General features: G+C 41.8%; 1 protein-coding gene across 1 annotated transcript; it reads right to left on the bottom strand.

The window, feature by feature from the left end:
- Positions 1–25: 25 nt before the first annotated feature.
- On the bottom strand, positions 26–27,961 carry nr3c1 (nuclear receptor subfamily 3, group C, member 1 (glucocorticoid receptor)). The gene is made up of 9 exons (XM_061686690.1): positions 27,637–27,961; positions 25,857–26,980; positions 8,903–9,063; positions 7,960–8,076; positions 7,591–7,869; positions 7,304–7,448; positions 7,042–7,172; positions 6,789–6,946; positions 26–6,332 (listed from the first exon to the last, which is right to left on the bottom strand). The coding sequence occupies exons 1-9, from the start codon at positions 27,667–27,669 to the stop codon at positions 6,180–6,182; spliced, it is 2,301 nt and encodes a 766-aa protein (XP_061542674.1). The 5' UTR covers positions 27,670–27,961; the 3' UTR covers positions 26–6,179.

Here is a 27,961-nt window from a genome sequence, read left to right as displayed (position 1 = left end):
TATTTTATAATGATGTCAATCCAGCGTAAGTAGTCAAAACAGTCAGTAAATCAACAAATCCAGTTGCCAGATGGGAAGCGCTTTTATTTGATGAACAAGTACTTGAACACTGACTTACAAAGAATTACATGACTGTCTTTATTTTTTTAAAATCTGGGGGTCATGGCAAACTACAGCATGTACAAGCCTTTACATTAGGATGGATGAGAGGTACCAAGCGCAAAGACAAGGAAAATATGGAACAGGAGTGGCACTACAGCAGAAAGAGGAACCAAAAACACGAGAGCGTATACAAAAAAGTTCCCCTTTGTCTTTACACAGGGTGAGTGTGTGCACACACACACACACACACATACATATATATATATATATATATATATATATATATATATATATATACACACATATATATATATATATATATAATGTGTATATAATGTATACATGTATACATCTCTCTCTCTCTCTCTCTCTCTCTATATATATATATATATATATATATACACACACACACATACATATATTTACTACTAGACTTTACACCGATCTGATCAACCTGATAGGTATCGGCCGATAATTAGCATTATATGCTGATCGGCTTTAATGTCATAATTCACAGACGTCATTGATCGGCTCCGCAAAAGACATTTACTCCGTGTCGCCATCGTGAACAGTATATTTGAATCTAAAAACTGGTTTATTTTTAGCCTTGTCGTGTGTCTTTTGATGTCGTACTGTAAATATCAGACAGCCAATAAAGTCATAAAAAACATGTCGGCGGTCTGGGATAGACAACTTGTAATGCCCGGATCAGACTACAAGACAAATGTGGTCTTTCACGATTGCACTATGTCAGACTACTGCAATAAAATCTTGTATTCCGATACCACCGCATCCCGTCTTTTACCATCACTGGGCTTTATGTTGTCAACTCAAACGCGACTGGATACACTCGTTACCATGGCCACGGCAACAACAATCGATCGCGTCGTGTGTATTATAAGAACAAAATGGGGAAAAACATGTGCTGGTGGTCACCGATGCTCGGGAGAGGACTTTAATTCAAGGATTGCTCGAGGTATGTTCACTTACTTTTAATACGATATGGGTCGCAAGCAGGCAACAAAATATAATGTAGCCTAGCAAGCTAGTGCTAGCACTAACGGTTGTACCGGCGTTCTGTCGAATCATGCGCTAAGGTTTCGGTGTGTGTGAAGTAATTTAATTACAGTAAGTTAGCACCCATTATTTCTGTCATGTTGTAATGTTGGTTTGACCTGACTGATTAGAATACATGAACCTGACAAGACATTTTTAAAGAAACTCAGTAAACAGTACAAGTCATTTAAATAGAAACATTGCTCCATCTTGTGATCGGATCGGTGATCGCTTATCGTTTTTTTTTTTTAAACTCGCTGATGATCGTGTAAAGCCTTATTTTATATATATAGTGTATGTACAGGAGAAAAAAAAGGTCGTATTTGCCCTTGACAAGACTACAAATGTCTGCATAGCATTTGTTTGGAAATCAATTTTGTACAACAGTTGGCTAGTGCAAATCCCGTTCAAGCCGGCTGATGACTATTATAAACACTTAGTGTGGCAAAAACTTTTTTTTTTATCCTAGGCTATTCTATTCACAGTTTTACACAATTTCACCGAAGCCATCGTGTTTCATTTTACAAAAACACAAACCAAAACAAAACAGAGAGCTACTTGGTGAGTTTGTGTGGAGAGTAAGTGCTTTGGTCACCTTGTATTCAAGCAAACATCAGTTCTGTGTGTGTGTGTGTATATACGTGGTCTGATCCATGTTTGTATGTGTGTTCCTGAATGTCTGGCCTGTATGAAAATAGCTTATATGTGACGTGGTGGTGATAGTTTATCTGTCGTTTCTCTTGCATATTCTGAACAAGACGAGGCAAGTATTAGTACGTAAAGTATTTGTATATATATCTATATGTGATACAAAAGAGCAGCAGCAAAGATTTTTGTACACTAATGTGAAAGTAAACCTTTAACAAAGATGGCAAAAAAGTGCTGTTTTTTGATAGGCAAACCTATAAAGGGAAAAAAAAGCTGACAGCTGAGGACCCAAAAAAAAAAAAAAGGAACGAGATTTGTCATTCTCTTCTGCTTATCTGGAGTTGAGTCGCATGGGGAGCATCTTTAACAGGGAAGCCCAGACTTCCCTCTCCCCAGCCACTTCATCCGGGCTCTACCTGAGGCGTTCCCGGCCCAAGCGGGAGATGTAGTGTCTCCATCATGTCCCGGTCGTCCCTGGGGCCTCAACCCGGTGGGACGTGCCCGGAACACCTAACCGGGGAGTCGAACATGAGGCATCCAAACCGGATGCCCAAGCCACCTCATCTTACTCCTCTTAATGCGGAAGAGCAGCGGCTCCACTCTGGGCCCCTCCCGGATGACCCGAGCTTCTCACCCTATCTCTGTGGGAGAGACCGGACATCCTGCGGACGCCACCTATTTTGGCCACGGCCACGACCCACACCTCGTGACCATAGGTGACGGTAGGAACAAGACTGTACGGTAACTTGAGAGCTTGGGCTTTCAGCTCAGCTCCTTCACCACGACAGAGTCCGCATCACTGCAGATCCTGTAACAATCAAATCTGACTTGTCGCCGGCAATGCGGATCAAACTCTGACACCTGTCGTACAGGGACCGAACAGCCCGTATTTGGGGCCGCGGTACCCATTTTCACCCAGAGCACCCCTCACAGGACAGCTCAAGGGAGACAGTCGAACACCTTCTCCAAGTCCCCAAAACACATGTAGACCGGTTGGGCAAACTCCCATGCACCCTCGAGGACCCTGCCGAGGGTGACGAGCCGGTTCACTGTTCCACGGCCAGGACTAAAACCACACTGCTCCTCCTGAATCTTGAGATTCGACTTCTCGACGGACCCTCCTCTCCAGCACCCCGGAATAGACCTTACCAGCGAGGTTGAGGACTGTGATCCCCCTGGAATTGCAACACACCCTCGGCTCCCCCCACCGCCTCGGTCCGCCAATCTAGAGACACTGTCCCTGATGTCCATGCGATGTTGGAGAGGTATGTCAAACAAGAAAGCTCCACAACATCCAGAACCTTTAGGAGCTCTGGGCGGATCTCATCCACTCCCAGGGCCCTTCAACCACAGGGACAGGAGAGCTTACCTCAAAGACTAAATAAAGGCAGACCAACTGGGTTGAAGTGATATGAGGAGCTTCATTGAGACCAAAGTAGTGCTTAGTGCTACCATCTTGTGGCATCTAAAAACAATTATAAACCTTTTTAGAGGAGCTTCCAGTACTTGCAGACTTTCACTATTCACGGCAGTATTTTTGGGAAATGTTTAATAGTTCCGAGGGGGGCAAATAACTTGAAACTTATCTGTAAAAGTGCCTCTTTTTTTATTATTGTTATTAGATATTGTGAACATTTGCTGGTTCAATGGTTTTGGGGTTATTATAATTCAAAATCATTGTCTTGGCTGATGCCTTGTATTTCCAAAATAAATGTGGCCTCGTTACCACACAATGCGCCAATAATCCACCCGAGTTCATGACTTGTCCAATTGATTCATCCATGTTTTGGACTCAATAATCTCACAATTCAAATTCATTTTATAACACTGGAGTATTTTGCGCTTCACCCACATGACACACACATCCTGACGGCATTGAACACATCAAACGGAGGCTGAACGGCTTGCAGCTCCAACCCAAGGACCATGCGAACGCAAAGAGCGTGGAGCTTATAGGTGTGGTGGAACAACGGGTAGCCCGAAGAGCCCAAATAAAAACTATTTCAGTCCAGCGGCTGATAGAAACAGTCACACGTCCCGCATCGGCCACAACACACCATGAGGCTGTTTGGCAAGCAAATACTGTTCTTGCCATGAGGAGGAGGAAGGGTCATGTTGGTCTTCCTCACTAGCCTGTGGTGCTTCTCGACTGAACACACTTTAAAGTACTGCAGCTAACGTTTTAAGACAAGGTGTACAAGGGGACTTCACAGTAGGGGGGCAAGGAAAATAGTGACCTCTGATTTAATGAATCGGTATGTTGAGTTGCCCACTTGAATAAAGGCTACACATCAAACGTAGCTGAGAGAAAATCCTAAATTTGCACCCAATTTTATTATTATTATTGTTTTAATCAGGGAAGATCCTGTGATTACTCCATCCTTGCAAAAGAACAGTTCAGATAAAGTACAGTACAATTAACATTCATGCCCACAACTGTCTAATGAAGAGGGTTTTCGCCAAAATGCCAATTTTTAAAAAGGAACTTGCCCTGCCATTCTATTGTCTCCAGATTTATCTATGTATACTATTCAATTTACACTCTGCGAAGTTTGTAACATTTGATTAATAAACTTAACAACTTGGTATAAAAACCTGATCTGAACAAGGAAACGGGTTCAGCGATGCAAAATAGTCCAAAATCAGAAGAACAAACAGACAAGTTAGAAAAGTGTGTTTTTCTTTTTTTTGTTCAAATGTTTTTTGTGATGTGATCACGTGGCCTGGTAAACTCAGTAGGCTAACGTTGCAGAAAAGTCCGCTGCATGTTCATGTTCTGTTTAAAATGAAAACCCTAAAAATGCATTTCTGGATGTAGAGCATTAGGAACAAAAATATATTAAATAAATTTCACTAAAACTTCTAGCATTTGCACATCTGGGTAAATATTATTTCTCTCAGACTAATCCATATGGATTTTTTTTTTAGCCTTTTGGAAAAGAACTCTTCATATACATGTTTGGGTCCTGGGAAGGAAGCAAATTCTAATTTGCGTCTTGAATTTATACAATTTAGGAAACCCTTGCCATATACAATAATATTATAGCTATGATAAAACATATTACATTGCTGAACCATTTTAAAATTAAGAATCATTATTGAACATAAAATATAATCAGTACAAAAAATAAGGATTCTTTCTAAGCCAAACCTCAATAGCACTCTCTCTTCAGTAGAATAACAAAGCCACTACATGAGGAAATACTGTAACTATTAGTGATGTGTTTAACTTTAAAGGCGTAGGTGGGCATATTTAGTAAAATACTGAGATGATTTTGTTGGTGACACATGGATCAATACCCGCAGACACAAAGTGACGCTAACACTGACACACACACACACACACACACACACACACAATCACCATCACGGCTGAACGGTTGCACCCTTCAGATGCACTAATAAGGATCTCTTTTCTGATTGGTCGACGCGAATCACATTCTGTTAAATTGAGTCGAGGGCGAAAGTAAAGTGGGGGTGCCAAATTGAGCTTAGGCTGGCTAAAACCTAAAATCATGCATGAAGACTACGACTAAGCCATAGCTGTCCTTCACAGTCTTTTAAAGCCTATATAGAAGGACACAAGGTGCTAACATCGCACTTTGGCAAATTAATGTGTGGGATGATGAATATTCACACGCATTCGCACATCCACTCAAAGGACCGAGGAAAACACAGCCGTTTAAAAAGAAAGCATTGCAACTGCATGTTGTACAATCAGGGTAAAACTGCGACGGTCTGAGGAGAGGCACGCCCCGAGAGGTATGACGACATAGCTGAGATGATATTTAACGCAAAAAAAAAAAAAAAAGGCACATTTCTTTTCCCTTTTCATGAAACGACGTGTGTAAACCTGGAAGAGGTCATCTTGGGGAGAAATCATCCTTTTGAATGGCTAATGTATAATAAAACAGTACTTGGGAACTATTTTAACATCAAAAAGGACAAAAGCACAGAATGAAGCTCAATAATCAAGGAGGGTTGCTATCTAGTCGCAGCCTCTTATGAAAACTAAAGAGTTAAAAAAAAACAAAAAAACAACAATAATTAGTCATGAAGTTTCTTCCATGTGATTACAACCTGGAAAACTCCCAGGATGTGAAAATACGATTAGAATCTGTACGGAGTTATTTATGTGTAGAATCTATTGGATATAGTTCCGTATTTGAAGGAAGCCACCTGAGACAACATGGGTGTGAAGCGCTTTCGTCTCCAAACAATTCCTAAGAAATCTTAAAAAAACCTCTGTGCACCTCCGACTGCTTCCTCCAGACCTCTCACTCCCAAAGACCTCTCACTCCCTGTCGCTCTTCAGGGTGAAAGTAGGTGTTGGTCTCTCGTATTAAGGCATGTTGTGCGTTTGGAGATAGCAGTCATTTCTGGTGGAATAGGAGCGCTTTGACGCCCCCGGCCTTGACTTTGGGAAGTTGGTAGCTGATGATCTCGGCCAGCATCTCGGGGAACTCCACACTCAATGATTTATTCACGAAGGTGTAGAAGCAGAAGTTGAGAAGCCCACCGACCATCTGCACAAACAGACGACGGCAACATTAATGCAAGCACCCACTGCTTTTTAATAGTGATCAGCAGGACAGAAGATGGATGGATTGATGGACTTGGATTGAAATTATTTGCAGACAATGGGCCTCATTCACTAATAAATGTGTAGAAATGTTTGCACTCTAGTCGGGCAGTTTCCAAATGTCAATACCTGACATACTTAGTTTCATTTGTCTTGAAGCAGCAAGGGAATGGACCGGACCAGGACTATTAGGCAACAATACTATTGAGTCCTGGAAAATAGAGGTACTTTGCATAAAATGGTTGTAATTCCTAAATGGTGGAAAAATCGTGAGAACAAACAATTCCAATACTCACTGTCAGGTCCACTGTTATTAATGTATATGACAACGTTTGTTATTCTTCTGTGTTCCTGATTTTATGTTGACGAGCTCCTGTGTGATTGTGTCCCGGTTTCTAACCTCGTGCATGGAGTCCAGCAGCTTGGTGAGCTGGTAGAAACGCTGCCAGTTCTGGCTGGAGTTCTCCTCTCGCTTCACGATGGCTTTTCCCAGCTCTTTGATGTATGACATGCGGATCTCGTCGAAAGCCGCCTGACTCTTCAAGCCGTCTTTTGGCACTGCAGAAAACGTGAGGTACAAACATGCGTGTTCATCTCAAGCCTCTGAGGACTGCTTCAAAGTATACGGTGATCTGATCTGAAGAGAGACTCACCTATACTGAGCAGGAGCAGGACCTTCATGCACAGATACTCATCAAGGGAAACCTGCAGCCGGACAAACTCGCTGCTAATCCTCATCATCTGCTCACACTGGTCGGCCATGTATGGCAGCTTCATTCGCTCTCTTCAATCACAGAAGAAAAGCAAGTGGAAACAGCGTGAGTCAAGGCGCAAGCAGTGTGTTCAAGGGGTCCTTCAGACACAGTTTTATTTTTCTTTGTAGATTGCTTATGCAAACAAGTCATTGCCACATACTCGTTCACGATTAGGTCAGGAGCAAAAAAGAGGATGTTGCCGTTACACTGCTGGTAAGACCTCCAGCCCAGGCTGAAGGACATGAGGAAGAGCCAGGAGCACTGGAGCAAGGTCATCTGGTCGTCAAGGTGGAGGTTCCTGAAACCTGAGTGGAAGGAGAGTCCGGTTGAAGAGTGAGACAGGAAGTGGCAACAAGACGTCACTATATGGAGATGGTTAAGAAAAGTCGGTGGCTGACTGGGGATGACGAGCTTCTCTCCACAACTAGCTCACCAGAATAAACCCACCTGGCAAGGCTTTGGCCCATTTGACTGCAGAGGTGAGCTGTCGGCCGCCCAGTCTGTTCAGGGAGGTCAGGAAGCGGGCGAGTGTGTCAGGCAAGGAGCTATCGTAGCCTGAGTAGAGGGTGTCAGGCTCGATGGCCTTCAAAAGGGACAGCATGGTGGGGGCCAGCTGAGGCATACACTTGGGGACAAGTGCCTGGGGTTCGGCTGGCTTGGGGGGTAGCACCTCGGGCGGGTTGCTCGTCTGCATACCTTTTAAGCGGTTCTTCTTGGTTTTACGTGCTGAAGAAGAGTAAAGACAGACAAGTCAAGAAGACGACTAAAAGGACTCCAGGCGGGATATACTGTGCGCAGTCAACCGCGTGGCTGTACCTTCTAGATTCATGCCCGCCATCAGACACTTGCGGAAGCGGCAGGCTGGGCAGTTCTTCCTCCTGATCTTATCTATGATGCAGTCATTCCTTCCAGCGCATAAGTAATTATGTTGTCCTGAGATGCACAGCAGAATAAGATTCATGTTAACAGAAAGTTGCAACAACAAAAAAACTCTCTCCGCTACATTGCAGTTCATCCTTCACGCCCCAGCTGCAACGCGGACCTTTAAACAATTATTTTGTGGGGGCTTTTACACCATACAGACAAGTCTGAATTTTGAATTCTCCACCTAAAAATGCATTCTATATTGGCTCTTCGTAGCACAGATTTTCTCTCTTTTGAGTCCCACACAGGTGACATTCGAAGCATGTAAACATTAAGAAAGAAAATAGTTAGGAGTATCCATTCGTACAAACTTCAAACTGAAGCTGACTAAAATGATTATAAAGGGACTGCATGGTTTACATGCCTCTTTTGTTATTTTAAACTTTCTGTTAAACAGAAAAGCACAAATGCAAGTGGGTCTATTATTTACATAACGGCTGGCCTATTCCACTGAAGTAATAAATGACACCACAATTCTCAGAAAAAAACAATTCTCAGAAAAAAAAAATCTCAGAATAGTCGTGTCGGTCTTGTCTGTGGTTTAAGCGACTTAAGATTTTGACCTATTAAAACAATGCCTGTGCCAAATAAATTATGCTAATATATACATGTCATAAACCTACGGGCAATTTCAATTTTCAAAATATCAGCCAGTCACAATGCCATGTTAAAGAGGAATTGGTGAGCTTTTCAGATGTCGGTCTCGAGTCGCACTAGTGAACATCGCCCTAACATTACAAAGTGATCACAGTGTCCCCCAAACAACGGCCTCAAGCAAATATGAAGTCGTATATGCACGAGTAGGAGAGATAATCATGTCTGGTGGCTGCTTCACCTTCCACTGCTCTTTTGAAGAACACCTTGCAACTGCCACATGTGAGCACACCATAGTGGCACCCGGAAGCCTCATCTGAGCACACCAAGCAGATTTTGTGAGCGCCACTCTTTCCTTGGGTCGACGACGGTGCCGTGGTCCCTTCCGGTGGGGAAGTCAAGCTGAGGGGAGACGTTCAGATAGAGAGAGGTGAGGCGGCTATCTAAAATCCACTCTCATTCCTCCACACAATTGTAATACAAAGGAAACAACATTTCCATTTCACAACAGTTCAATTAACGATTCAATACACAAATCGCAACAGACACTTACAGGCCCTCAATGGGCAGGCTAATCCTTGTTTGATGGACTTGATGTCATTTTTATTGTCATGTAGGAACACTGCGGTCTGCTGACTGCCTTTTACTTAATGGCCCTCACACAAAATTAAAAGCTAAAGGTGACAGACCCTTGCAGTCCATTGCCCCCAAATTGGGGAATGCACATCCTTTTGAGCAAAGAACTGCCTCTTCATTTTGAAAAAGCAGTTAAAACTCGTTTAAGCAGGCCTTACAGTAAGACTAGCTTGTGTTTGATTTATTAAATGTGTTTTTTCAACACTTTGATTTGACTTCTGTTTTCTTGTATCAGCTGTAAAATATTGTCTGTATTTGAGATGTATGAAACAATGACACGACAACTAATCGATTATCAAATGATTCGACAACTATTTTGAAATTGATGAATCATTTAGAGACATTGTTTGGCTTGAAATTGTCCAAATGCTCAGAATTTCAGTTACTCAACAGTAAATATTATTCGATTTCTTCAGTACTTCATGAAAGCAGACTTTCACACCTTAGCGTTAAATCAAAATAAAACTTAAGCTCAAAATAACTGCTTTTACGTTGGAAAGCAATGATCAAGATTTATGCGCATTTTCTAACATTACAGAGCAAACCAGTCACTGAATCATAAATTGTGCATTTTCTGCACTGCTTATTTGAAATAATATTCTGTTTTAGAATAACGGTATGAAAATTACAAATGTTTTTTTTGTCAAGATTCATCGAAAGAAATTAAGTTCAATCGAATATTAAAATAATCGTTAGCAGCACTCATCCTCTTTGTGAAATGTTTGAATAAATAAAATATAATTACTTAGAACTACTGCATAACTAATCAAAAATGTTTTGAGTGACATATTTACTGATTTGTTGATACAACTGTTGTATTCAATTTCATCCGATTATGCAAATATTACCATCCGAGTGCACTGAGATGCAGTTTGTCAAAACTACCACAAGAGGTCACCTGGCTTTGGAAAATGCATCCAAGGTCCACACTCCCTTTCCAATCCAGTGACTTCAGTGTCAATTAAACCCATCTTGAGCTCCCATCAACTGTGTTTGAGTGTCTGTGCGTCTTAACTCTGCGTGAGCATGACAAAACATTGTGTATTTGATGAAAAAAGCTCTAGAATGCACGGAGCACACTGTTAAGCCACGTTTGCATAATTGCGCAACACAAGGACGCACGGCTGATACATCGGGGCCAGATCGCGGCAGTCGGTGGGCGTAGCAGGGCCGGAAAACCTGAGACACACAACAGGGCCCCAAAGTCCAAGAATTCGGCATCTTAAAAAAAAAGGAAGGGTGTCACGCAGGTGCCCCAACTACAGTAGTGTGGAAGACACATTTTAATTAGCACAGAAGACTTATTCAAGATAAATGGTGAGCTTGCTTTGCTTCAGGTCAACAACGCAACATCTTTTCCACAACACAAACCAAATATTTTTCTGTCTTTGGAATATGTAACTAGACGTAGATTAAAAAATAGTTTAGTCGTACGGGGAAGTTTGAGATATATATTCTCTTTGGGTTCATTTTAATTAATCTGTGTTGAAGTTTCATTATCTAGTTTTAAACCCAGTGCAATAAACAGGCACTGAGGTGAAGGGTGATTTGGAGAACACATTACTGAGATCATGCAGTAAAGTTTAGCAAATAGATCAAAACCCAGAGTGTTCACATGCAGAGAGAGGCCAATAATGAGTCCACTGTGAAGAAGATGATGATGTCATTGAGCATGGAGGGGTAATGACTTCTCCCTTGAAAGGCACAATGAAATGGTGTCCTTTGGACTTCTTTCCTGTAAAGGCTTTAAGCTGCTCATTGAAATCCAATTACTCTCACGCATCTTAAAACCAAGGTAAATGTCAGAATGATGGGGAAAGTTAAGGAATAGGAAAATAATCTGTCATGTTCCAAAGCATACTGAGGTGGTGCCTTGACTTACACTTTTACCTCTAAACATTTGTATCTCAAAACATCATCTTTCCATATTGAAATTAATGAAAATGCCATTCATCCATTCCAATACAATGTGGCCCGCGACAAATTTTTTTTGACATCCCTGTTTTATTTCATTGTGTGGCTCTATCTGGTGTGTTTGCCATGGCAACCAGGGGGTAGTATAATACATACATAGCAGTGACATGCGGTCAGTATGGGCAAGTGAGGCAGAGCCCCACTGCCCCCTAGCGGCCTTTCCTTTCCACTGCATGTGAATAGTAAAAAAACAAAACAAAACTTAAGTACATTAAATTGTTGCATTTTAGTTCTATGGTCCGTACTTTACATTGATTTTATTTTTCAATCCAATAATTTCAATGATTTGATCATTAAAATAGCTGAATTTTCATATTTCCTGTTCAAATGCATAGGAAGCGCAGTTACGAGTCACGTTGACTCATCGCTCGCGTGATGCTTCAAGAGACCACGAACACATCCATTCAGGCAGGCTGTGATTGGTCCGTGGCTTCACACAAGAGACATTACATCGCCAATAATATACGTTTTATCACACACGTAGTGCACTTACTGACATTTAACAGACTGTCTAATATATCTAATGAAAGTGTGTGACATTTAGTGTTTCTTTTCGACCAGAAAAGCCACTAAAAGTGCACAGTGGAGTCTGGTATGTACAGTGCCACAACCAGCATGTGGCAGTGTTGAGTTGAGCTTCAGTCACGTGACGTAGTCAGTGCCTCACCAATCATGAACCTCATCGCACGTCACTGATACATACGTATATATTCGAAGACTGTCACAACACCTCAGTTAGATGCACTGATATTAGTAATATTAGTCGTTTTTACAGCGAGGATGAATATATGTGCCTGTGAGTATTGTTATACTGTCTGTTTAAATGTGTTGCTGCACCGTTTGTGTTCTGATATCCGTTGTTTAAAGGTCTTGTATTCTGGCGATTTAGACCTCCATAAAGTGACATGGACTTACTATAAAAGTGCCAATTTCATAAAAATAAATAAATAAATAAAATACACCTTGGTTTTGTCATACAGTGTCCAGAAAAGGCCCCTCTTATAGCTACTTCTGTTTGACCCAGTTGTGTATCCGCTTTGTTCATATACGGCTAAGACTGCCTCCTTTTGTCTGATTGGTTGCCTCTGTGGAGAAGACCCAACCCTCACTACTTGTGAGAGCACGTGTTTGTTACGTTGACAGCGCTGGCTCGGGAGTGGAGGAGTAGGCGGAGATCTTCGCTAGTAACGTAGATACGCTCGAGAAATTCGAATGACCTGATTTCAGGCCTCTCGGCAGAAAAATGTCTAACTCAGGAGTGCGTGGACTATTTTAACTCATATTTAACATGTTTACTGAGGCACCATAAAGCCATTATAATATCCCAAATACTTGAAAAAGTTGGTTTGGTAAAGTATGGGACATTTAAAGAGTTATAACGCAGCGACAACGCTACTTTCGTTAGTCCATCTCTGGTGTTTTGCATTGAGTGGTATCATTACGCGAGCTAAGACAAAGTTATGTGATTTGGTAATTGTCTTTGTTTTATGCTTTTATAATAAACCTGAACTGGTAGTGCCAAGAAAAATCTTGAGGCAAGCACTTGACCTCTTTTTTAAAGAATCAGTCCCTTTCTGCTAAACTGCTGTTTGTTGTTAAGTTTGCTGCCAGAATCTAGCGGTCGTAACTTAAAATTTGTGGTTGCAATTGAAAAGAAAAAAGAAAAAAACTGACGAGGGACGGCCTATATCGTCAAAAACGTTTTAAGTCAGGTACCACTACATTATGTGTTATACATGGACACACCAGAACATGTCTAAGGTTAGTTGTAGATGATAAAATCAGTGATTTTTGACATTGTTTCTGAAAGCATCTGTTGAAATTAAATGAGTGTGCTCCGTCAAAAGGAAGTTGCTGGCTTCCCTCCGAGTTAACTATCGGTCAGGGTTCATACTCCCCCAGCGCTGCGTCATAGAGAGCGGCTGTGACTTCAGCGAGAGCTGGCTTAAGAAGTTAATCGCTTGCATTTATATCTGTGATCAATCAGAATGGCTTTTACAGAGATAGGCTAAGTTTGAGATAATGCTGGTGGCCCAGTGACCATTTTAACAATCTGTAATCTCCTTTTGCCCAGAGTGCCATGTAGTTTAACAGCTTCATAGAGGATAGCTATACGCATACACCGATGTATTTGCATCTTCACATTAGCAGCAATTTTCCCAATGCAATATGTTTATTAAGAATAGATTATTTTGCGTTTAGTTAACATATGTTTACATCACATTCCCCAGGCTACTGTACTGCAAATTGATGAGATATGTTTAATAATGTGGTTCAACAGATTGATCTAGGGCTTACACGTCAGCATCGACCCAATTGTAACTGAAGATGTTAAGGCCATTGCTTTTGATGAGATATGTTTAATCACGTGGTTCAACAGATTGAGCTAGGGCTTACAAGTCAGCATCGACCCAAATGTAACTGAAGATGTTAAGGCCATTGCTTTATCAGAAAAGGGGGAGCAGACCAGAGGTGCCAATGCAGGGGTACGCATCTGGCAAGAGAATTACTGTGGTTCAACTTTTGGAATAATGTACAGTATGGTTGAAAGCAGATATAACTATAGGTTTTGTTACATAGACTTTACTTTGGAGCTGAGCCCAGGAATAGGAACAATGGGCCCAAGTATGAGTGATGAACTGCAATTCAGATCAAGAGTCACAGAGGGCAGCTTCAACAGCCACCAAATTCTTCCTGATGGTATTTTTATTGAGGGTGACCCAAGGATGCGCTATTCCATGCAATATTTGTTTGCTTCCGAAATGCTGTTATTGTGGAACCGGTGGTACTGCGGCACAGGCAGATTACAGCTCGCCTTGCACATCAGTACAGTCTGGAGTCATGCCATGTGTTTACGCATAAATTGTAGATGGAAGATGCAGTCATAAATAGCTGATGGCCATGTAATTGAGAGGGGACTAAATTTACAGTGGTAAAATCTAAATTTGATATCTACAACCCCAATTCCAATGAAGTTGGGACGTTGTGTCAAACATAAATAAAAACAGAATACAATTATTTGCAAATCATGTTCAACCTATATTTAATTGAATACACTACAAAGACAAGATATTTAATGCTCAAACTGATCAACTTTATTGTTTTTAGCAAATTATCATTAACTTAGAATTTTATGGCTGCAACACGTTCCAAAAAAGCTGGGACAAGGTCATGTTTACCACTGTTACATCACCTTTTCTTTTAACAACATTCAATAAACGTTTGGAAACTGAGGACACTAATTGTTGAAGCTTTGTAGGTGGAATTCTTTCCCATTCTTGCTTGACGTACAGCTTCAGCTGTTCAACAGTCCGGGATCTCCTTTGTCGTATTTTACGCTTCATAATGCGCCACACATTTTCAATGGGAGACAGGTCTGGACTGCAGGCATCCCAGTCTAGTACCCGCACTCTCTTACTGCGAAGCCACGGTGTTGTAACACATGCAAAATGTGGTTTGTCATTGTCTTGCTGAAATCAGCAGGGGCGTCCATGAAAAAGACGTTGCTTGGATGGCAGCATATGTTTCTCCAAAATCTGTACGTACCTTTCTGCATTTATGGTGCCGTCACAGATGTGTAAGTTACCCATGCCATTGGCACTAACACAGTCCCATACCATCACAGATGCTGGCTTTTGAACTTTGCATCCATAACAGTCCAGATGGTTCTTTTTCTTTTTGGCCCAGAGGACACAACGTCCACAATTTCCAGAAACAACTTGAAATGTGGACTCGTCGGATCACAGAACACTTTTCCACTTTGCATCAGTCCATCTTAGATGAGCTCGGGCCCAGAGAAGCCGGCTGCGTTTCTGGGTGTTGTTGATAAATGTGTTTTGCTTTGCATAGTAGGGTTTCAAGTTGCACTTACGGATGTAGCGCCAAACTTTATTTACTGACATTGGTTTTCTGAAGTGTTTCTGAGCCCCCGTGTTGATATTCTTTACACATTGATGTCGGTTTTTGATGCAGTGTCGCAAAAAACAAACAAACAAAACAAAAAAATACAGCCATATCGGCAGCCATATTGCGGAAAGACACGTTTCATGTTGATGCGCGCGAGAGGTTTCCCTACATACCAAACAGAGATGAGTTGACTCAGAGGCTTTGTACATGCCTGTACTGTACGGGCACTCATACAAGGCGCATGATTGGGGCGCGACATCGACCAATGAAAGCACGAGTGGATTTATCCTGTGAGCTGTTTGGCTGCGCATCATCGCAGTCTCACCCAGCATCTTCCCTTGTTGTGTCTCGCCAGTCTCGTCCACGCTGTTGTGTTCGCAATAACGTTTTTTGTTTAAGCGATAATTTTTTGATTAGTTAAGCAAGCCCTTACAATGCCGCCGAAGCGCTGTGCCACTGCGAAAGCTTCCTCCTCCACGCCATTATGGCGTAAATGAATCTACAGTGCGGTACATCAAGAAAGAGGAACCAAAGATCCGCAAAACTGCTTCATTAAGGAAGCGAAACGTGGTAACGCCGCGTAATAAGAGACAGGGTTATGTCTTTGTACAGGGAAATTTTGAAGCAAAAGAAAAAACAAAGACAACTACCCATCACCATGTTTTTCTCCAAGGTAAAACCCCAGCTACACCATCAGCGCCTCCAGCAGAAGAGTATCAGAGTGAGCCTAAAGCCTCTACGAGTCTAGTGAGAGCCTCTCCTCCGCCACCAACGCAAGCCTCTTCGCCTCTCTCAGAAGGCAATGTTGATGAATGTTAATTACTGTATAAGGTTTTATTAAAGATTTAAGTAAATACGTGTACTGTTGTAATCTTTGTCTCAAATATGTCAAGTATAAATACTGTTTTCATAGTTTAAACATTCTGGTACCCACATACACGAAAATTCCTGGGGGGCAAATCCTACTTCGCGGTTTTTCACCTTTCGCGGGGGGGTTCTGGTCCCCATTAACCGCAAAAAACGAGGGAACACTGTATAGGTAGAACATGATTTCCAAATCATTGTATTCTGTTTTTATTTATGTATTCTGTTTTTATTAATGTTTAACACAATGTCCCAACTTCATTGGAATTGGGGTTGTAGTTTTAGACAGTAACCTACGATGCATGTGAATATTCTCATTCATCCAGGTGATTTCCTTCTCTGGGCCTTGAACAACTGGACTGTTCTGTTTGTCTTGGGAGACGTTTCGCCTCTCATCTGAGCAGGCTTCATCAATTCACGCAACAAGTCTTAGTTAGGATGGTCTAGAACAGCACAGAAGAGTGCAGTTGCGAGAACAGCAGCCTAAAATAACTTCTCCTATGACCAGATACATGTGCCCGACATATGCCATCCCTACTGCATAATCCAGTAGTTTCCAACCCTAATCGCACACTGGTAAATCACATGAAAATGCGGCTCAATACGCTTTTATATGTTTTTAGTGAAAGACATAAGAATGCAGACAATATGCAGCTTCAAAGAGTCTGCTATCACCAATAATCAATATATTTAATTGTCCATTAAAATTGTCTTTTTTTTCCTCCTTCTGTAGTTCCTCGAGACTGAAACAATTCACATTCATTCAGACATTGGACAAAAGGTTACGCACCTTTTTAGGTGAGAACTGTTGTCAATCCAGACCACAAAACACTAATTGCAAAAATGTCAAAGTGGCGAGGATTATTAGGCATATTGTTTAATTGCATCATCCAAATGTGAATTTTAAAATGACCCTCAAAATTTCAGCTGAAAAACCTTCCCACAAAATTCCCTATGTTGTTTTCCATAGAGGAGGACTTTACAAAGGGGTGACAAGCTCATAAGATGGTTGGTGTCATTGCTGAGATTCAAACTGATATAACTGAGTCCACTTGTGTCATGCAAAGGAGAGCAGAGAAAGGGCGATGTCCTCTTTCTCAGAGCTAAGAGCCACCAATATAGAAATAGGAACTGGTTTGCATGCGCTGCATCACTCTCACATGGAGAACAGCACTGCTATTTCAGAGTGGAGAGACAATATTTGTTGAGGCACAGACTATACATGAAGGCAACTGGATGTTTTTTTTTTTTTCTTTCTTTTGCATCAAAACAACTGTGCTAGTTTCTGGTCTAAACTGTTGCCACCAAGCTGAAAAGTGGGTCCGGTTTATGCCTATGGTACTCACGTTCCTGCGTTTCAATTGTCTAAAGTTGTTTATGACTATAACACCTGTTCCGAACTGAAATACAGTAGTTTTCGGCACCCATTCGTTATGCCGCCTCTTTACTCATTCAATGGGTTCTATCAACAAAGCTGTGACAGAATTTAAATCTGGATAAGACTGATGCAAAACATTATCTTGTAAAGGGTGCATCTTTAATCAATGTATTTCCAGGTCGAATGGCTAAATTCCACAATTTGTCACTTGTTCAAACTATAATGCTAAAACGTTTTAACACCAATAGGTGAAGTTTAGCTTTTAAGATCACTGCTGATTTTGTTTTATTATTGGATAAAGTTGTTCTTCATAAATAAAATGTATTGCTAATGATTTTTCCCATTCAAGTTTAAGAAATATTGTAGTTTAGATTACAATTGAATTGTACTGCCAAGAAATTAAGTGTATTTATCTCTTGATTGTCTTTACTACTAATGCCTAAAATTTTAACTCATCAACAACTTTTTGTAATTATGACTTTTTGTCCTAGATGGCGGCGCCCAGGTCGGCCACATTGGCTTGTGACAATTACGGATATTTTGACCAAATTTCTTCACCCGTGACGCCAAAAATAGTAAAGACATTACCCACAGCAAATGAGCATATGATCGCCAGTACTTGTTGATCCCTCATTTATCGCAGAGGTTAGGTTCGAGACCCATAATAGGTGAAATCTGTGTCATGGAGTGAACTTCCACAGCTACGCTGATGATACGTAGCTACACATCGTGTTTCCTGATGACACTAGGCCAATGGATACGCTTTTAAACTGTATTTTAGAAAACAAATCCTGGATGGCAGAGAACTTTCTCCAGCTTAACCTGGGAAATACTGAAGTTTTAGTCATCGGCCCTGATGCCCTAACAGAGAAACATCTGACTAAACTCACAAGGGCTATAAATTTAAACTTTTTCTGCTGGTGAAAAATCTGGCTGTTATTTTAGACTCTAAGCTCACTTATATTCCATCAATCCCTTTTCTGTACCGCTTTATCCTCACTAGGGTCGCGGGCCACTTTTATTCCACACATCAAAAACAGAGTCTGCACCATTATCTCTCGGCCCAACACTGAGACGCTAATGCATGCTTTTATTTCCAGTCAGATTGACTATTGTAATGCCCTTTGTGGTCTTCACAAAAAAAAAAAATAATAATAATGATAATAACTCTTATTTTTCTATTTATTTTTATTTAACTACAGAACTCAGCAGCATGTGTCCAGACAAAGACCAGAAGGCTGGAACACATTACTCCAATTTTAAAATCACTGCATTGGCTCGCTGTGTGTTTCTAGATTGACTTCAAGATTCTTTTGCTGGTTTTTAAGTGTCTTAATGGTCTTGGGCCTTCTTATCGCTCATTGCTGCTTTTACCATATGAACCTTCACAGGCCTCGAGAAGAAGAATCACATTTTATTGTCATGAACATGCATGCACATGAAATTTGTTCTCTCCATTTAACCCATCACAGTGAACACATACACATGTTAGTGGAACACACTGGAGCAGGGGGCAGCTGAAGCGCCCGGGGAGCATTTCGGGGTATCAGTGTCTTGCTCAAGGACACCGCAACCGTGAGTCCGGGGATGTTGGCGGATGGTCCAGTTGGGGTCTTTAACCTGGTGGCAGGCGATGATCTTAACCATTGGGCCACGGCTGCCTAAAGTCAGGACATACACTCAGGGTGATGTATTGCTCCTGGTTTACGACCCCCGTCTGTGGAACAACCTGCTGGAGCACCTTAGGGCTGCAGATCATTCATGTTTTTAAGAAATTGCTCAAGACCCACCTTTTTAACTTAGCTTTTAACTAAGATTTAAATTTTCCTTTTAACGTACTTTGAAGTGTTTTATCCTTTTAACTTTATTTTCAATGTTTTATGATTATTTTTAGTATATTATATATATACACATATATATATACACACACACACATATATATACACACATATACACACGCGTATATATACACACACACACACATATATATATATATATATATATATATATATATATATATATATATGTGTGTGTGTGTGTGTGTGTGTGTATCTCTCTCTCTCTGTTAAATTACTTTATATAATATATTGGAGTCTGACAATGCATTTTTTTTAAAAGTCCATATCAGTTACCACTGACTTGGCAGCCAGGGTTTAATTCATCAGACCCTTTGAGGTATTTATTAATTTTGTTTCTAATAAGAGCCATCACCTTCCCTTTTATGACACAGCTACATTTTGTAGCCCCAAGCAGCAACAAACTTATTTTAAATTCTACAAATGGCGGAGCACAAGAAAAACAACCCGAAAGGACTTGCTTTCCACATTAGTCGCCATAATTGGTGGTGTGTGTGTGTGTGTGTGTGTGTGGGTGGGAGGAGGTTTCCTGCCTTAAGAACGTTACTGTGCATACGCTGTCGCAGCTCGAGCTGGACGTGTGGGAGGAAGTTTGCTGACTCGACATGTAAACAATAGTAAGACGAGAAGCTTGACCTGCATGCATAACTTGAAGGGAAAAGTTTCTGAAGTCCAATCTTAATTGGTGTCAAACTAAACCCAAGTATGAAAATGCTCAATTGTGGTGTGGGGTCGATGCGGTAACAGAGCAGTAGTGACTGGAATGGCTGGCATCCGATCGAGTGCGTTCAACAGGCGCCAGCTGTGGACAGGGGGGAAGGAAAAGTAGGTCAGGGAAGTGAGGGCTTCACGGCGGAGCTCTGTGGTTCCGCCTGACTTCCTCTGAGCACGTACACATGCACACACCCACACCCTCATGCATTATAAACAAAGCTAACTGATGAATTCAAGGTGATATAAAAAGCAGCCCAAAGACTTTGGTGTATAAAAAGCAGCCCAAAGACTTTGGTGAGACAACTGAACCAAACTGAAGAAATTTAATGACACCTGGGGGAAACCTGTGCAGGTGCTTTGAGTTTAGTAGATGATTAGTGTGTGACAATCAGTTGAAAACATTTATGTCCTGAAAAATTTGGGCTGATTTCTTCACAGTATTCTAATTTTTTTAATTTCCACATTTTGTGGGTTTTATGAGCTGGGAGCCCAAATTATGTAAAAATAAACAAATGTTTAAATTGTGGGCCCTGAATCTATAATCTATGAAAGTTTAACTTTTTGAATGGAATTATGAAAATAAACTTTTCCATGATTCTACTTTTTTGGAAAGTGTCTGTATATGTGTATATATAATATACACGTATACACGTACATTATACAGCACACCAACCACCCATAGCATTATGTGTCATCCCAGACTTTGTATAGGGGGCTGCCATTTCTTTGTTAGTACCATAGAGTCTACAAGTAAATTATGCTTCTTAACTGACGGGGGAGCCCTGGAACAAAATCAAAACCATTTTCTTTAAGGCCTCTTCATACTCCCGCGCTCGACAACGCCCACATTGTATCACGTGACCGACACATTAGCCCACACGGCCCCTCTGCATCACTATCTGCGCACACGGCAAACATTGTTGCTGCGCGTAGAACGCCGCGGAGATCATCTCTCGTGATTGGTCCGTTTTAGTCACATGCTGTGATGACATACTCAACGTGCCCCTTGGTTCTACATACCATCTAAGCCGCCGCCTTGATCGATTTTGCAGCATAATTAAACGCATCATCTGGTCATCTAGGGCCATTTGTTCGAGCAGACACTGTTCCACGACATTGTTGTTGCTTTGTTCCTTGTTATGGAAAGGAAAGTAAAAACGGCTACCGGAAATGGCCAAAAAAATGCAGAGGAAACTCCACCCTGTGGTGTCCTCGCTAATACCAGCCGTAGTGACACCCCCGACTTGGAGGTGAACTGCAGTACATTTTCAAAACTACACGTGTGGGTTGCGCTTGAGAATAAAGACAAACTACGCGCAGGGTAGCCGCAGTGACGTCAGCACGGTCGCTGACCGCACAAGTATAAAGAAGCCTTTACTGCTATATTAATAAGTATTAATTATTGTTTAAGGATGAAAGATTTGACCAGATTTAAATGTTCTCTTACAATTCAGTCTCCTGCCACCCCACATTTTATCCAATCTAGAAGAAACTATGGCGAAGGGTTGGATTAAAATTCTAAGAGACATCCGTCCTGTAGGGGGAAGTCATATTGAATAGTAACCAAAAGGGGGTCGTCTTCTTCTTTTCCTTTGGGCTTGTCCCGTTGGGGGTCCCCACAGCATGTAATCCTTTTCCATGTAAGACTATCTCCTGGGTCCTTCTCTCTAACACCAACTGTCCTAATGTCTTCTCTCACCATTTATCAACCTTCTCTTTGGGCGTCCTCGAGTTCTCTTGCCTGACAGCTTCATCAGCTCCATCCTCATCATCCTTCTACCAATATACTCGATCTCTCGCCTCTGGACGTGTCCAAACCACCGACGTCTTCTCTCTCTAACTTTGTCGCCAAAACATCTAACCTTGGCCGTCCCTCTGATGAGCTCATTTCTAATCCTAGCCAACCTGGTTACTCCCAGAGAGAACCTCAACGTCATCATTTTCGCCAGCTCTGCTTCCTGTAGTCTCTTCAGTGCCACTGTCTCTAATCCATACATCAAGGTTGGCCTCATCACTGTCTAATAAGCTTTGCCCTTCAACCTAGTAGAGACTCTTCTGTCACATAACACATCTGACACCTTCCTCCACCCATTCCAACCTACTTGGACCCGTTTCTTCACTTCCTTACGACACTCATCATTGCTCTGGACTGTTGACCCCAAGTATTTAAAGTCTACAACCCTCGCCATCTCTTCTCCCTTTCGCCTCACTCTACCCCCTCGACCCCTCTCATTTATGCACATGTAGTCTGTCTTACTTTTGGCTAATCTTCATTCCTCTCCTTTCTAACTGTTTCTCCACCTGCTCCCCACTTTCACTGCAGATCACAATGTCATCAGCGAACGCCATGGTCCACGGGAATTCCAGTCTAACCTCATCTGTCAGCCTATCCATCCCCACTGCAAACAGGAAGGGGGTCATGGCTGATCCCTGATGCAGTCCCACATCCACCTTAAATTCCTCTGTCATACCTACAGCATACCTCACCACTGTTCTGCTGCCCTCGTACATGTCCTGTATTATTCATACTTCTCTGCCACTCCAGACTTCTGCATGCTGTACCACAGTTCCTCTCTGTGCACTCTGTCATAAGCTTTCTCTAGCTCTACAAAGACCAAATGTAGGTCCTTCTGACCTTCTCTGTACTTTTCAAACACCCTCAGGGTAAATAATGCATCTGCGGTACTCTTTTTAGGCATGAAACCTGTTGCTCGCAAATGTCTTGAGTCTAGCCTCCACTACTCTTTTCCATAACTTCATTGTGTGGCTCAACTTTATTCCTCTATAGTTCCCACAACTCTCTGCACATCACCCTTGTTCTTAAAAATGGGCAAGGGCACAATTTTACTCCATTCCTCAGACATCTTTTCACCCGCTAGAATTCTGTTGAACATGCTGGTCAAAAACAACACAGCCACCTCTCCTAGATGCTTCCATACCTCTACAGTTATGTCATCAGGACCAACTGCCTTTCCATTTTTTTTCTTTCTAACGTCTTACTTCCCCCTAACTAATCATTGCTCCTTCCTCATCCATCACACTTGCCTCTTCTGCTCTTCCTTCTCATTTTTCTCATTCATCAAACTCCTCAAAGTATCCTTTCCATCTATCCAGCACACTACTGGCACCAGTCAACACATTTCTATCCTTCATCACCCTAACCTGCTTCACATCCTTCTCATTTCTATCCCTCTGTATGGACAACCTGAACAGATCTTTTTCTCCTTCTTTAGTGTCCAACCTGGCATACATGTCATCATATACCTCTTGTTTAGCCTTTGCCACCTCTACCTTCGTCTTACTTCTCCTCTCCTCAGTGTCTCACTTCTTAGCTAACATCTCTGGTTTCAGTGGTTTCAGTTTTACATTCTTATACTGCTGCATTTATTTGCCAGGGTGTGATTTATTCAGTCAATCCAGTTTGAGATGCAACTAACAGTGACTTATCAAACAAATAGAAAGCGTAAAAAAATAGGAAAGACTGATGAATTGAAGCCTACAAAATTCTGTCTTGCATCTAGGATGTGGGAACTACTCTATTCAATGAGATGGACACAAACAATGCCCCCCATTCACACTAAAGTTGAGTCAACAGCCCACGGGAAATTCAGAACCAGAATGTGTTTATCGGGACAACATGACAGACATAAAAAAATACTACTGATTTGGTCAGACCACTGGGGATCAAAATGTGGCACTGCTTAAAGCAGTTGCAGGGTAAGTCCACATGCTTAGGATTAAATCATAATCATAATCATCTTCATTGGCCAAGTAAGTTAAACACATAATGAATTTTGTCTCCGGTAGTTGGAGCCACTCTAGTACTACAAAATAAGCCACTATGTCAATATACATTTAAGACATAAAAACAAGTACGGAGAGTCATTGAGCAATGTAAGGGTACCAGTAATGTGGTAATGCTGATACAATGACAATTGTGCAAATGATCCAGAGAGTCGTCGAGCAACACTAGTAATGTGATAATTAATCCATCCATCGTTCCACTTATCCTCACTAGGGTCGCGGGCGTGCTGGAGCCAGAAATATTGGAACAGGGTGTGTCCTGCCAGGACAGCACACGGGATTCCTATACCGCCGATCTCGGTTATAAGCAGTGGGCATATTTCCTCGATCTGACAAGAATGTACGTGAAAACAGCCAATCAGAGATGTCCTTTTCTGGCTCCATTTCCATTTGCAAGTTGCGGGAACGAAAATAAACCACACTCCCTCGGCTGGCTCGCCCTGTAGCAAGATCGAGAAGCCGACACAACAGGCTCTGAGCCTCTGGTGGCCCGCCCTCGCTCTGGCGACGGAAGTCCACGAGTACCCAACGGCGGTTGTGTGGTAGCATCTCCAACGCGACGTGGAGCAATGCTATTAAAACTAGTCAATGTGTAAGGTATGTTGCCGCCCTCAAAAATTGACAACCCTGTGTTTAGTCATTTGAAGAAGTACCACCCAAGAGATTATGTGGGGAAAAAAAAAAGTGATTATAGTCAGTACGCTGAAAGTGTCACTCACTGTTGCCAGCTGAAATAGCATTAGCAGTTAGCCACTGCTAGCGGTGAAGCCACCAGCAACAACAATCAATCGTGTCACTATTATTCAGGTGATTCAGAATGGCAAAACTAGTTCATCTGTCTTGTTATTAAAGACAATACACATCTGAAAGTAGCAATAATGTTAAAAGGATACGTAGCCTCATAACTGGAGAATGATCATGTTTCCTATTCAAGGTTAATTTTGCATGTTGTACCTCCAAAAATACTCAGGACTTCAAACTAGTGCTATATTTCTCTACATTGGCTGTACTGTTGAGTGTTCTTATATTTTTGTATGTATTTTATTTGCTTATAATGCAAATATCATGTTGGGGTTACCGTTTTATTTACTGACTATGAGTGTTGTTTAACAAAAGGTGTTAATAAAATCTTGAAGTACTCTAACGTTTTTAGTACATTTTAAAAATTTTGATAATAGAGATTAAACGATATGAAAAAAAGAAGTGATTTTATACATCACCCAGCCCTAAAACAAACACATAGAACAGGTCTGACAATACAAGCTAAAAACATTTAGATAATCTTTAGATAACAACAATGAGCAGTTTTACTAAGCAAAATCCAAACTCATTAAAACCAAATTAAATGAAACATCGACATCCTGATGTTTCAGCCACCAATCTGCTTGAAAGTCCTTTATAAGTGTTCAAGATGAAAACTACAGATGTCCCGATCACATTTTTTTTGCGTCCGAGTCTTTGATTATAAGCATCTACTGGTACAGAGTCCTGATCCGATACATACACCTACCAAAACTCAACTTTCAATATTTAAAAGAACAGCTAAAAAAATCAATGAGTAATGTGAAATAATAATATAAAACAATAGAAATAAAAATATTTAGCAAATAAATAATTTTGGTAATCCTAATTCACCAAACACAGGAAGATTTCAGTCTGCTTTTTTGTGGTGCGATTTAAAGCCATTCTTTACATAACAACAGAATCAATGAACAAGAAAAACAAGGAAAACTTCTGCTAAATTTGAAGAACCATTATATTTCTTTGTTTTACGATAAAAAGAACCAACTCAACTGAGATAAATGCTGTTGAATGAAAAGTGACCATAACTAACAGCCCCCTATTACACTGCATGTAATAGCCACAATCGGGTTGTGACGTTTAACACCTGAGGCTTACTTCTCACTGCTGCCCTGTTTCTGAATGGAATACTAATAATTCTGAGCTGTCTGCAATGCAAAGTAAGTTAAATAAAACAAAATAATAAATGTCAGTGCAGCAAGTCAGTAAGACTAGAATGACAATCGCTCACAATTCAGCGAAGCACTGCTAACTTGTCTTACCTGGAAAAGTTGGTGTTGTAGGTAGGAGTGGCTGAGAATGACTCAGAGGCCTGATGCAAGTCTGACACTGGCCCAGGAGTCAGGCCTCTGATCCAGGGTGCACCAACGGTGGCAACAGGAATAAACTGGCACGTGACAGACTTCTGATCCTTCAGTGGCTTTGTATCGAGTCCAAAGTGGAAGCTCTGACCTCCCGAGGTGCTCACCCCACAGATGGAGATGGGACTAGATGTGGGCAGGTCTGGGGATGTGGTGCTGCTTATTTGGCAGTAAGACATCTTCTCTTGTTTAATCACATCTTGAGTACAGAGCTGAATGAAGCAGCCATCTTTTTCTTTCTTCACCAAAGTGGTTGTCGGGGTTAAGGTGGCGGATATGCCTGAGCTGGACTGATCAGGACTTGCCACGTTGTTATTCCCACTGAAAGCAATTGGGCCACTGCCATTAGTGCTTTCAGTGGTAACTGGGTTGATTTCCTTCTCTGAGGTGACATCCACAAGCAGCCCGTCATCAGCCAGGGTGGAAAGGAAAGCATCATCCCCAACGTAAAAATCTGATGGGGAGCCGGTGAGCTCGAAGTCACTGAGCAGATCCAGAGTGTTATCATTGAAAAATTTCTGGTTCATGTCCATGTCTTTGCCAATGTGCTCAATGGCATGATCGAAGTCAGTAGGATCGTGACCTACTTTTTCCAAAGAGAAATCCTCAGTTTTCATGGTGAAAAAGCTAGGATCTGACCCCCCAATAAGGGAATCCATGGACGATGGGGTTAGGTGTGCTATTCTGTCACCTGACTGCAACTGCTCCTGGAAGTTTAGGCGACTGGATGAGAGCAGCTTCTGATCTTTGGTCAGGCCCTTAGGTTGTGGATCTTCCTGCAAAGTGCTAACCGTGGCAGTGATGGAGGACGCGGTGACTTCCACTGGAGCAGAGCTGCTGTTGTGGCCGTTAGACTGTCCAGGCTGCATTAATGGGCTGGATGGGAGAATACCAGAAGCCGTAGAACTAATGGCACTGTGAGGCGGCACTTTCAATTGACTGCCCCCCGCTGGGATTTGGGTGTAGACCAGTTTACCTGAATGGTCATCTCTCCTTAATGTTATATTTACTTCACCGTTGTCCATCTTTTTGTATGGAGAGAGGGAGGGGGAGAGAGAGAGAGAGATGGAAAGGGTGAACAGTTGCAGGTTTGATAGCATATACAGCCACAATATGATACATCAAGCCCCATAGAATGCAAATTTCGATTTTGACGTTGTATTCCTCACACCAATCTGTTTTCAGCCATGTCATGTCTTTCAATCATCTTTTTAGTCAACAACATCTTTTACTCACGGGACGGGGTGTGACGTGACCAAGGGAATGGGGTGCTTCGAGACTGCAGGCGGGTGGGAGGGGTTTTGTTGTTTTTGTACTAAACGTTTTGTGAAGAACTTTGTGTTTCTTAACATAAATAAAGGACGATTGATAGAATAAAAACGGGGGAATTAGTTAAAGTTAGCCAGATGCCCTCCCCTCCCCTCCCCCCAATAACAACGTTAGCAAACGGCCACACACCACGATTAAAGCTGCCCTGACAGCATAAATGCACACACAGACGAAATACATTAAAGTCTGTAGCAAATAAAGGTTGCCTTATTGGTGGTTGTTGCCGTACCTAGTAATGTGGATGGCGTGCCAACATGTCTCGAATGACACTAAAACTAAAATAGCCACGATAGCTGCGTATTTTACACAACAAGCGCATCTCGTCAAACCTCGAGGAAAAACTTTGATTTACCCTTGAAACGACTTCTTGTTGATGAGAGTCCATTGGTCGTCTGTCATCATTATTATGCTTCTAAGTGGCCGACCACAACACGCCAATACTGACTTGCTATTTGCGAATTCCTCTGGCGTCGTATCCTCCTCCTACGTGTCGATGAAAAGAGGAAACCGAGCCGAGCTGATGCTGTACAGGGAGCTTTTGTTATTACGTCTCTCGATTCTTGATGAAGGCCTGACAATCAGAGTGCCTCTGCAAGTAAACAAGCTGAGCTGTGGTGCTCCCAAGCTAGCCTTTAAGGAAGTACTATACGCGCTAACCTTCGAGCTAAACATACAAA

The sequence above is a fragment of the Phycodurus eques genome, chromosome 9 (assembly GCF_024500275.1).
Source record: "Phycodurus eques isolate BA_2022a chromosome 9, UOR_Pequ_1.1, whole genome shotgun sequence".
NCBI classification, from domain to species: domain Eukaryota; kingdom Metazoa; phylum Chordata; class Actinopteri; order Syngnathiformes; family Syngnathidae; genus Phycodurus; species Phycodurus eques.
Note: the sequence above shows the minus strand (reverse complement) of the source record. Positions and strands in the feature narration are given on the sequence as shown.